Here is an 11,939-nt window from a genome sequence, read left to right as displayed (position 1 = left end):
ACAAATTATGATCGAATGCATCAAGATCAGTTTCCAGAATGGTTTGCAAAACGTGTAAGATATCACATTGTATCTCACCACACTTAGAATTTTGTTATATTGCATAATATTTAAACCTAAGAAAATTCCTAAATAATTACATTCTGTACGTGATAATAGATGAAGACGTTGCGCGCTAGCAACTCTGTGGATGCGTCTGATGCACTTTACTCACTGGCGTTTGGCCCTGATAAACGTGTATCTAGATATACAGGTTATATTGTAAACGGGATTCGGTTCCACACTAAAGAACGTGAGAAGTATAGGACCACACAAAATAGTGGGGTGGTTGTGAAGGAAATGCATGAGGAGGTAAAAATTGACTTTTATGGTGTTTTGACAGATATTATTGAGCTGAGTTATTGTATGAGAAAGCGGGTGTACTTATTTAAATGTAATTGGTGGGACATTGAAAATAAGAAGTAGGGAATACAGACTGACAACTACTTTACGAGCGTAAATTTATCTCGAAAGTGGTTTAAGGATGACCCATTTATCCTCGCCAGCCAAGCTGAACAAGTATTTTACCTCGCTGACACCAAGTTAGGCGGCTCTTGGCACGTGGTACAGAAAATAAAGCCCAGGAACGTATTTGACGTTCCCGTACCAGAAGTTGAAGATAACGAGGATGGGGGAAATGAAACGTCTAGGGTTGAACAAGCATATCAAGAAGACGTGCCATCTAGGGATATAGGGACTAATTCAAATGTTGATATTGATGTGGTGCAATTGGACAGAGATGATGTGCCACCTGATCATGTTGATGCCTCAATAATACATGACATTGTTAGAGATGATAGCGGTTTCATTGATGATGACGTTGCAGACGATGAAGAGGAAATACTGATCAGCGATAGTGATGGTGATGAAGAAATAATCCTAAGCGATAGTGATACAGACGGTGATTATTAAATGTACACATAATTTACATGTCATTTTTCAATTCAAATAATTTGTGTATTACATGTATATGTGAAAATAACAAGTCATAATTTATTCCTTTAATTGACTTGTTTATAATCTACATTTGCAGTTGAGTCAATTTCTGATCATGTCCTCCTCAAACCGGAGCATAGCGGAAGCACGCAACATACTTCATCAACTGTTGCGGATGGACTTTTCGGCCCCATCTTCTTTAAGTAGGGCCAAAGAAATACCCAGTCTGGTCGATGAGCGTAGGGAGGAATATATCGACGCTGACTCAGATGACAAATTAAACAATCTCAGAGAAATTTCGGAGCTGACAAAGGATTATAACCGTGGAAAACTTCGTATGGAAGATGCGGTTATGTCACTTGCACATCTGAATGGAGTCCCGAGAGACCAAATTTCTCCTATTGTGACTGACATGTTAGCTGTAACAATGTCGAGTACTTCACATAACTTGACATATAATTCTGCAGCGTACGATAACTTACCAGGGAGTACTTCGGATAGTTTACCTCAGAGTTGTTTCGTATTACAACGAAATATGTGTATTTAATATAGAATGACAATGTGTAATGGAATTTTCAGAGGTTATAGATTAATATTTACAGTTTTATTATATTTTGCATGCATTATAGTGTAATGATATAATCATATTTTAATCATCTCTCTAAGCATAAGCACAAATGCATTCTTCCATCAACACTACTTGTATAATGTTTTAGTATATTCCACTTGTACTGACATTGTATAAATTTACAAGTTCGTACATCGCACATATCCAGTGATGGCACCAGGTAGGAGACGTCGTTCGGGCACTGGATCTACCCCTTCCACCCGTGATGCGGCGGAGACAGCATCGCCGTCACATGTTGCATCACAGGCATCTGATCCATCAATCGTTCATACACCAAGCACTGCATGTAAGTCTAGACATATATTTCTTTTAAAGACTTCTGTTGATACAATAGACTTACATATTTCTTTTGTGACAGCATCGTCGACTAGCCGACGAGGACGTGGACCCACGCGTGGGTTAGTTTTACAGAAACTTACGCGTGAGGGTAGGGTGACAGTAGAGTTCCCACAGGACTGCCTTAGACCTGTTGGGGACAATGCCAGGTTGTTTACATCGGAGGTCGGTGTCTTATGTCGATCTCTGATCCCTACCACCACCCCCCGTTGGGTAGACGTGACAGATGATGTGCGGCAGCACATCCGTCAGCGCCTTACGGTAAAATTTAGTAAATTAAATTTTATTTTGTAAAATTTCATTTATGGTTAAGTTATTTTCTTAATAAGTTTATTACCTTAATCCATTATTTACAAAATTACAGGATAAATTTGTCTTGGATTTGAGTGTTCAGTACATTTCTCATGCCGTCGACAACATGATCAAGGAGCGGTTTAAGGAGTACCGCAGTAATTTACACCAGCGGTACAAGCGGTGCAGGAGCCTCGAGGAGGCCGTATTGACCGCACCGCCGCACGTGACCATTGACGATTGGCGAATACTCTGTGAGAGATTTTCGTCTGAGTCTTTTCAGGTAATATTTACATATTTACGATATCTTAAGGTAACAATTAAATTCACAATTAATAATAATATATTATGAATAATGTGTTCAGAAGATGAGCAAAATAAGTTCTGCGAACAGGGGAAAGTTGGAAGTGAACCATATAACTGGTTCAAAGTCATTTGTACAACTTCGTCGCGACATGGTAAGAAGTTACTGGTTATTATTAAGTTGATATATTTTTCCATGCATTTATATTAGCTCTATTGTCATTTTGATTGTGCAGCGAGATTCCGTCACTGGACAGGAGCCCGGACCAGTAGACTTCTACAGAGAGACTCATTGTCGGCAGGCGACGGGATCTTGGGTACATCCTACAGCCAGCGAGAATTGGGTAAAAATTGTTACATTGTAAAATTTAATTGCATTGAATTATAAGAATGTTATTTGTTATGAAAATTCATGTTTTCATCACAGGCGGCGATGGACGCCATACGCAGTCAGCCCACTCCAGATGGTACTCAGCGGAGTGAGCCAGAGATCCTGAGCGAGGTGCTTGGCACACGTTCTGGATATGTGCGTGGGCTTGGCCATGGTGCCAAGCTCATGGCACCCGCTAGAGTTGCATCCAGCCGATCCGTCGCTGGCGAGAGCGCCATACGCCGAGCTGATATCGCAGAGAAAGAGGTTCAACATCTACGGGGCGCCGTCGATGAGATCAAAGACCAACTGGCGAGGCAGAGGGAGGAGCATGAGAGGCAGAAGGAGGAGTAGGAGAGGCAGAGGGAGGAGCAAGAGAGGAGGATGGAGGATATGCGGGTGGAGCATGAGCGACGGATGCAGGAGATATTACAGGTTCTCGCTGCACGCTTACCCATCGATGCCCCACCACCTCCGCCTTCATCTTTGTGATTTGTCATATTTTATTTATGATTTATTTTATATAAGAATGTTAAACTTATATGTATTTGTGCGTGGATGAATGTAATGTGGATAAGACTATTTGTGTATGTATGGATGTGATTTGTGTTTGGATGGATGTAGTTTATGTCTGTTTGGAAAAATGAAAATATGAATATAATGAAATATATTGTAACAAGTGTATAACAAGAATTTTTGCAAAAAAAAAAAAAGGAAAAAAAAAGAGACTTTTACCTACGAAAATTTTCGTAGGTAAAAGTTTCATCGACATTTTTACCTACGAATTTTTTCGCAGGTAAAAGGTTCATTCACATTTTATTACCTACGAATCATTTCGTAGGTAAAAGTTTTATCAACAGTTTTACCTACGTCAAATTTCATAGGTAAAAAGTCTTAGCACAGTTTGTACCTACGAAACCTTTCGTAGGTAAAAGTCTTAACACCGTTTGTACCAACGCAAAATTTTGTAGGTAAAAGTATTAACATAGTTATTAGCTACGAAAACGTTCGTAGGTAAAAGTTTTAATACAGTTTGTACCTACGAAACATGTCATAGTTAAAAGCTTTAACAAAGTTTGTAGCTACGAAAACGTTCGTAGGTAAAAGTCTTAAAACCGTTTGTACCTACGAATAAATTCGTAGGTAAAAGTTTTAACTAAGTTTATAGCTACAGAAACATTCATAGGTAAAGGTCTTAATACAGTTTGTACCTACGAAACATGTCGTAGCTAAAAGTTTTAATAAAGTTTGTAGCTACGAAAATGCTGGTAAGTAAAAGTCCTAACACCGTTTGTACCTATGAAAAAATTCGTAGGTGAAAATTTTAACAAAGTTTTTAGCTACGAAAATGTTCGTAGGTAAAAGTTTTAACAAAGTTTTTAGCTACGAAATGTTCGTAGGGAAAAGTTTTAACACTTCGTAGCTAAAGTCTTAACAAAGTTTTTAATTTCGTTGGTAAAAGTCTTCCCATTGCCAACGATGACATTTTTGCGTCGGTAAAAGTCTTTAGCCACGGCTTTTTACCAACGAATTTACCGACGAAATATTTCGTAGGTAAAATTCTTTGCCTACGAAATAATATCATTTACCTACGAAATTTTTCGTAGGTAAAAGTGAAATTTCTTGTAGTGTCCATGTATATGCATACATCAAGATGGGCCCCAAAAATCGTGTGGACCTAGAAAATCAAAATCTAGCGCCATGAACACTCACAATTTCGCTCCTTCTTGGCTCCTTGGAATGCTAAGCTCCTAAGCTTTCTCTTTGATTGTGGGAAATGAAGATTGAAGGGTTGAATTAAGAGATATGGGGTAGGGAGTGGGCCACACACTTGGCTCTCTCATGGAAGAGCTTGGACGGTCTCTCGTCTCTTGGGATTGCTTGGGAGTGAAGAGAGAAATGAGAGAGAGAGAGAGAGAAAAGTGATGGGATGAAAGGCATGGAGTGATGGGTGTAAGGAAGGGATGGGTGGGGAGAGAGAGAGAGAGAGAGAGAGAGAGAGAGGTGATGGGATGAAAGGCATGGAGTGATGGGTGTAAGGAAGGGATGGGTGGAGAGAGAGAGAGAGAGAGAGAGAAGTGATGGGATGAAAGGCATGGAGTGATGGGTGTAAGGAAGGGATGGGTGGAGAGAGAGAGAGAGAGAGAGAGAGAGAGAGAGTTGACTTTAGATGAGAGAGGTATGGGTTGCCATGCCTTGTTGGTAAGAGAGGGATGGGTGTTGTACTTAACTAATTGATTGGATTGATTTGATAAATTGTAGAGATTCTCTTCTCGAGATTTACAACCTGCAGCGTTTAAACGAAATAAACACGGACCCACAACTCCTAGCCTGAGTATCACATAGGTGCATAAGACGCGGCGTTGGAACCGCGGCGACGGTGGGTCGCTAAGGTATAAGTCTCAGGTCAAACCAATTCAGATATACGGGTGCGACTTAGGGTCGTGCGCAAAAGCTGGTTATAGGTCGCGGTTTACGAAATTCGACAGGAAGGATCGTGAAAATCTAAGGATCGGTACAGACTAGGATACAGGCCTTACAGCTAAAAGCATGGATTTAATGCTCAAGAATCACCAAGGCATAGGATGGATCTTAAGAGACCAAAAATGAAGAATTCACATGTCAAAGATCCAAGAAAACCAAGTACAAAAGCTGAAGAATGACTCAAAAGATCACAGAATCTATAGTAGAAAACAGCAGGTTTGGTCCACCCGAATCCATGTTCTGTCCGACTGAACTTGTACAAAATAGTTTAGCAATAAACGATGGAATTTAGAAGCTAATTCTGTTCAGCCGACAGACAATTTGGTCCGATCAAAACCCAGTTCAATCAGACCGAAATAAGGACTCGGTGCAACCAAAAGTGCACTAAAAGATTCAGTAAAGAACGATGAATTTTGGAGTTAATTTGGTTCAGCCGAAGATTAATTCAGTCCGACCGATGACTTAAGTTCGGTTCGATTGAACCCAGCTCGATCCGACTGAAATCGGATAACTACTAAAACAGAATCCTTTCTAAATTTGAACTTAACTTCAGATTCGACTTCGATCCGACTGAAGTGTAACACGAAAAAGCTATGAATTACATAATTCAAGTCAGTTTGTGGAAATTCCAAGTCAGTTCGTAAGGTGGAGCTTCACAACTATAAATAGGAGTCCATATGACGTTCTTAGGCATCTTCTAAAGTCTATGGAGTGGTGCAAAAGGGTGGAGAGCCGACACCAAGAGTCTTTTTTCTTCTTCCTTAGTTATTTTTCATGTTTTGTTTAAGAGTTTTTATTTTAATTATGTCTATGGTTGGCTAAATCTCTTAGGTAGGGATAAGAGGTGAAGCTTATAACATGATTAGGATGTTTACTTTGCTTTGATTCATGTTTATGTTAAACTTTATTAATTTCTAGTTAATTTTAAGGAATATTTTCAGTTTTCAATGGTTTATTGTGACTTAAATTACAGTAGACGCTATGATAGCTTTAAATATCTTCTTTTCCTAATTGAGATTGTGGGATCGGTAAATCTTGTTGTTTGCCATTGTCTCCTTAGCATGGTTGGGTGATGGAATCCCTTCCAATCTCCACAATTCTCCTTTATTGAGGCTGGATCAATGAGAAGTTTAGAGATTTGACCATCTCTTTCTCCAACTGGATAAGATGGGACTCTAATTCCAGTTAGATCTCTTGAATTAAGTAAGATAACATCTCAATAGCTACAAGTGAATCCTTGGCACCCTAGTTTCTACCTTTAAATTCACAAGTTTCAATCTACAATATCACAATTACTTCAATTATTCCAAAATTCATATTTACATCTTTTTTCTTCTTCTAGTTCTAATTACTTTTAAAATGTGTACGAGTTTAGTCCCTGTGGATTCAACCTCCGTCTTACCGAGATTATTACTACATCGCGACCTTCCACTTGGGGTTGTGAATAGATACATAATACTCTAAAGTTATTTTGGCAAAAACCCAATAAGTAGATCTGTACACAAGTCGAGTTAAAATGGTAAGCTCGCTCGACTCAACTTGAAACTGGATTTGGCAGAGTCAAGCTAGTTTTTAGAGCTCGAAAAAATTTCGTGCTAAGTTTGAGCTTGACTCGACTCAGCTCGAACCCTGACTCGAATCAGCTTGGATCAAATTGGCTCGGTGACTCTGTCATTTTAATCTTGATGTTACCCGCCGAGTGTTTAATGAAATGTCTCAACGAAGTGTTGTTTCTTGGACTACCCTCATATTAGGGTATTCTCGAAATGGGTATTCGAGGGAATATTAAAGAAATAAATCCCCATAAAAAAGAAAAACTTTACATTGTAGGATTGCCCTTATATCTTGATCTTGATGCTACTCGCTGAGTATTTGATAAAATCCATGTTAAGTGCTCATACTAATTTACATTTGAAGTGTGAGAGATTGAAGATGCAATTTATGTGTTGGAGAAAAAAATGTCGCATATGGTCAAACTAGACTCGAGCTAGCCCGAGCTGCTGACTAAATTGAGCCGAGCTGGCCAATCAGGCTCAAGGATCAAGTCGAGTTGAGTTCAAGCTAGGGTTGACTGCCAGCCGAGCCGCGGAGCTGTGCCAAGCTCGACTCGGTTTGGCTGATGTATAGCCCTACCAATAAGCAATGGTTTCACACTCCAAATATCACAAGGTGTACCTGCCTGATGATTAGGTTGGTTGGTTTGGTTAGTGATGCTACTGGTCAGTGCTCTGTGGCTGCCCATCTTGACGCATCATTTTATGTTATGAGCCCAAAAATGAAGTACATCCGAATCTCAAGTGGACTCCGTCACAAGAAACAATGTTGATTGAATGCTCAGGATTAAAAACTGTCAAATAAACATTACAGTAAGCCGTAGGATGTTTTTTTTTTAATGGTGGACATTCATTTACTATTGCTTTCTAGTGATGTGGTCCTTTGAAACTTATATATCTGCCTCATTGTTTGGATCAAACACTAAAATGATCTATAAAAATGGATGGACGGTGTGGATAAAGAGTCTGAATCCACTCCTTGCCACAAGCAAGAATTTACTGCTCGTTACAGTGTGATTGAGCCACATGCAGGCAGTGACAACGTCAGTGAAGTTGCAACAAGCAAGAAATAAATCCCTGCCCGTGGCATGCAAAAGACATACATCATGGTAGAGCTCGTGGAGGACGCGGATATGTGGCATGCAGAAGACATACATCATGGTAGAGCTCATGGAGGACGCGGATATGTGGCATGCAGAAGACATACATCATGGTAGAGCTCATGGAGGACGCGGATTTAGCTTTAAGTTCCTGGACAAGATATTCTAGGTGGAGCCTACTGCCATGTTTGTAAGAAATCAAACCTGTGACATGCTACCAAAAATGAGAAGATCCAAAACTCAAGTGGACCATAAGAGATAAAACAGTGGAGATAGAAATGCCTGCAGTTGAAACCTTCCTAGGCTCCACCTTCTGTTTATATGCCATCTAAACCACTTATAAGGTCATTTTCACTCAAAGTGAAAACACCCAAAAATTAGACCGTAACAAAACTTTCAACAGTGGTCACTAAATCTCCACTATTTCTTCTCATGTGGCCCATTAAAGTCCTCGATCCTCCTCATTTTTAGTCTCGCATCATAAGATGAGCTTCAAAAACAGAAAGAGGGATTAGATTTCTCACAGACATCTAAGTGGGCTCCACACAGAATCCTTGCACAGGAACTTCCTGCAAAAGGCTTTTGCGGGAAATCTGCGTCCGCTCATGGAGCACCTACCAGTAGTCAGGTGGCTGATGGTAGCGTCACTAGCCAAGCCACGTCCAATTAACCCGTCTACTTTCACCGAGGGGATTAAGTAAGACTCAGCCTGACTGAAGAGAGCGCGGCTCTTACCATGGGCCCTACCCTGATGTATGTATTCTATATCCACATTGTCCATCCATTTTTCACCATTGGCCATCTCACTCGGAAATAGATTGGGTGGTGTGCCGCACACCACCACCCATGGTGGTGCGTTAACATCACCAATTTCGGTGGGCCCTCAATGAGGGCCCTCAATGACGTGTGTGCGCGCGTGTGTGTATGTATGTATATATATATATATGGGAAAAGGTACTATGCACTCGACCCCATGAGGTCGAGCTGTGTGGGCCCCACCGTGATGCGTTTGGAACATCTAACCCATCAGTCAGACGCACCATTCCATCGTGGGCCTAGGTCTCAAAAATCAAGTCAATTTGTTACTTTTGTGGGCCACATCACATACAGAAGTGGGGAGGGGCCGTGCACCATTAAAACATTCATAATCAGTTTTTTGGGCCTACAGAGATGTGGTTTGCAAATCCAACCCATCCATTATGTGTGTCCCACTTGCATGAGGGTTCAGACCAAGTTTCAGCAGCATTCAAAACTCAGGTGGGCCCCACCAAGTGCTTTTATATGTTTTAACGGTGTTTCACATGATTTTAGATGGTATGGCTCACTTGAGTTCCGTATATGGCTGATTTTTGGGATATCCCATAATTTAGAGGGTACCCATCAAATGCACGGTGTTGATGGTCAACACGCATCATGGTGGGGCCCACAAAGCTCAACCTCACGGGAGCTTATTGTGAGGTTGAGCGCATAGTACCTTTTCCCTCTATATATATATATATATATATATATATATATATATATATATATATATATATATATATATATATATATACACACACCATTCATCCATTTTGCAAGATCATTTCATAGGATGAGTCCAAAAATGTCTCAAGTTGACCTCCCCGTAAAAAGCAGGGGCAATAATAACACCACCGTTTAGACCTTCCTAATGCCTATCATGATATTTATTAGCCATACTTATTTAGGTTGATCCAAGACTTCCGTGGCCCCAAGAAGCTTACAGTGGCGGGCGCATTCAATCTCCACCTCTCTTTCAGTGGTGTCGTCCACTTGAGCTCTGGATCTACCTCGATTCTGAGCTCGTGCCTTAAAATGATCTTGCAAAATAAACAAATGGTACGGACATAACACACACATCATGGTGGGTCCCACATAACATGGTGACGTCAAGACACCACCGACTTGGTGTGTGGCACACCACGCAATCCGCTTCCATCTTACAACCAGGCCGGATGTATCAAGTCTTTCTCTTTGGTACGTGCAAGGGCAGTCATGTTATGGCGCTTGGAAAGACTCGACTGCAAGAAGCGTTCCTTGCGCTATAAAGCCATGACGTTGATGTAAGCTTATTAAGTATTGTCGTGTCCGTCCATCTTGTGGGCCATACCCCAGCTCGTTTTGTCCCTCCTTTTGGCTGAGAGAGAGAGAGGGATTGGGTTGTAAGTTTGTGAATGAATTTAACAAGGAGGCCACATGAAAGTGGTCCCATCACTGTACATAAGCTACCAAAAAAGGCATGTGATTCTAATTTCAAACACCTGATTTACTACACGTTTGGATGCAACTCCAAATTCAGATATACCCCATTTACTGCCCGGCAAAGTGCAACCCGGCCCTTAAAAATAAATAATAAATAATAAATAATTATTTTAAAAAAAAAAAATCATTGTTCAATAAGAGCCAAAATTGCCTCACGAGCATTTGTGACAAATTTCGTTTTTGGGAATTTATTCGCTTGGTATTTTCTCTGGATATTCTTTAAATCTTGAGGTTTTTCTCATAATGTTATCAGGAAAATCACACTAAAAAATAATAATATTTATTATGAACTAAAAATTAATTTTAAAATTTTAATATATTATAATTTGGTTTTGCTAATGTTCCTGAAGCTTTTGAATGACACCTAACATGGGCATGTTAGATTATCTGGATGCGGAAATCCCAGAGATCTATTGTGCATAGGACATGGAGATCTAGGGTTTGGATGGCTTACCTAACTGAGACGCCATAGGTGCCAGATTAGAATATCAAAATACCAATGATGTAGTCTTCCTCTCCTTCACACCAATATACAGAATAATAGATGGGACTTGGGGTTCTGTCGCTGTGTAGGATTAGGGACCTAGCTCTTCTCTTATATAGAAGCTGAGGAGATGAGAATTTAGATCCCATCATAGCTCTCTCTCCCACTGCTCCACATTGTTGTGTCCTAGTTCAACTCAAACAACCCTATGCAGCCCTGCGTAAGGCTATAGCACTCCACCCCTAACGCAGAGTATCTACGTAAATCACATGAAGTGGGGTCCACTAGTTTACATAATCACAAGTCCAACATATAGATCAATCTAGACCATTGATCAATAAGGCCCACTACATAGAGTTCTCACATTCTCTCACTTGGGCCATATCGAGCAATGTTAAAGATTAATCATGTAGAAATATTTTTGAAAAAAAATTGATTTAAGAAAAGATCTAAATGGTTAACCAATGAAATTATTAGACAATACGTGTAGTGCTATTCAATCTGGTCCATCAAGACTGTCAGTATCGAACCGCGGTAGCCGTCACAACATTTAATTTAGGCGAAGTGAGGCTAAGCGCAATCACAAATACTTTCAATCTTAATGACATAGATCAGGAACTAGGAAATGTGGTGTAAAAATTACACACTTAGTGTGATGATATGTGCATATCCTTAAGAGGTCCTAAAGCTTTTACATGTCTCCAACGAGACATGACTGTAGTTTTACTTGCTTAAAATTTGCGCATATATATATATATATATATATATATATATATATATATATATATATATATATATATATATATATATATATATATAAAAATCTTTATATCAAAATCATCAAAATGGTATAAAATGAGATCTCTAAATATCTGTGAAAATCAAAGTACGCTTAACTCCCACTATCTGAAAATATTTATGGGATCAATGACTCCCATGAATGTCACATGCTCCTGAAATGACATGATTGGGAACCCTTTAGTGAGCAGATCTGCAATCATCTGCTTAGTGCCGATGAATTCCACAGACACTTAATGATTCTGAACTCTTTCCTTTACTACAAGATATTTGATGTCAATATGGCTTAACCTTGATGAATGCTTGTTGTTACTAAAGAATGAAAAAGTAGTTAAAC

The 11,939-nt window shown here is 39.8% G+C and overlaps 2 protein-coding genes across 2 annotated transcripts; both read left to right on the top strand.

Moving 5' to 3' along the window:
- Window positions 1-1,680: 1,680 nt before the first annotated feature.
- Window positions 1,681-2,331, top strand: LOC131241464 (uncharacterized). The gene is made up of 2 exons (XM_058240257.1): window positions 1,681-1,889; window positions 1,962-2,331. Exons 1-2 carry the CDS (start codon window positions 1,754-1,756, stop codon window positions 2,231-2,233), a joined length of 408 nt encoding a protein of 135 aa, XP_058096240.1. The 5' UTR covers window positions 1,681-1,753; the 3' UTR covers window positions 2,234-2,331.
- Window positions 2,332-2,373: 42 nt separating this feature from the next.
- Window positions 2,374-3,493, top strand: LOC131241463 (uncharacterized). The gene is made up of 3 exons (XM_058240256.1): window positions 2,374-2,688; window positions 2,770-2,877; window positions 2,961-3,493. Exons 1-3 carry the CDS (start codon window positions 2,599-2,601, stop codon window positions 3,255-3,257), a joined length of 495 nt encoding a protein of 164 aa, XP_058096239.1. The 5' UTR covers window positions 2,374-2,598; the 3' UTR covers window positions 3,258-3,493.
- Window positions 3,494-11,939: the final 8,446 nt, after the last annotated feature.

The sequence above is a fragment of the Magnolia sinica genome, chromosome 3 (assembly GCF_029962835.1).
Source record: "Magnolia sinica isolate HGM2019 chromosome 3, MsV1, whole genome shotgun sequence".
Classification (NCBI taxonomy): domain Eukaryota; kingdom Viridiplantae; phylum Streptophyta; class Magnoliopsida; order Magnoliales; family Magnoliaceae; genus Magnolia; species Magnolia sinica.
The sequence above is the reverse complement of the archived record's forward strand: the minus strand, read 5'-3'. Positions and strand labels throughout refer to the sequence as shown.

Bases quoted from the DNA above. Each gene is read 5' to 3' on its own strand.
- LOC131241464 (XM_058240257.1), top strand. From the start codon at position 1,754: ATGGCACCAGGTAGGAGACGTCGTTCGGGCACTGGATCTACCCCTTCC. The intron at 1,890-1,961 runs GTAAGTCTAGAC...CTTTTGTGACAG, and splicing joins TCATACACCAAGCACTGCAT to CATCGTCGACTAGCCGACGA.
- LOC131241463 (XM_058240256.1), top strand. From the start codon at position 2,599: ATGAGCAAAATAAGTTCTGCGAACAGGGGAAAGTTGGAAGTGAACCAT. The intron at 2,689-2,769 runs GTAAGAAGTTAC...TTGATTGTGCAG, and splicing joins TACAACTTCGTCGCGACATG to CGAGATTCCGTCACTGGACA. The intron at 2,878-2,960 runs GTAAAAATTGTT...TTTTCATCACAG, and splicing joins CTACAGCCAGCGAGAATTGG to GCGGCGATGGACGCCATACG.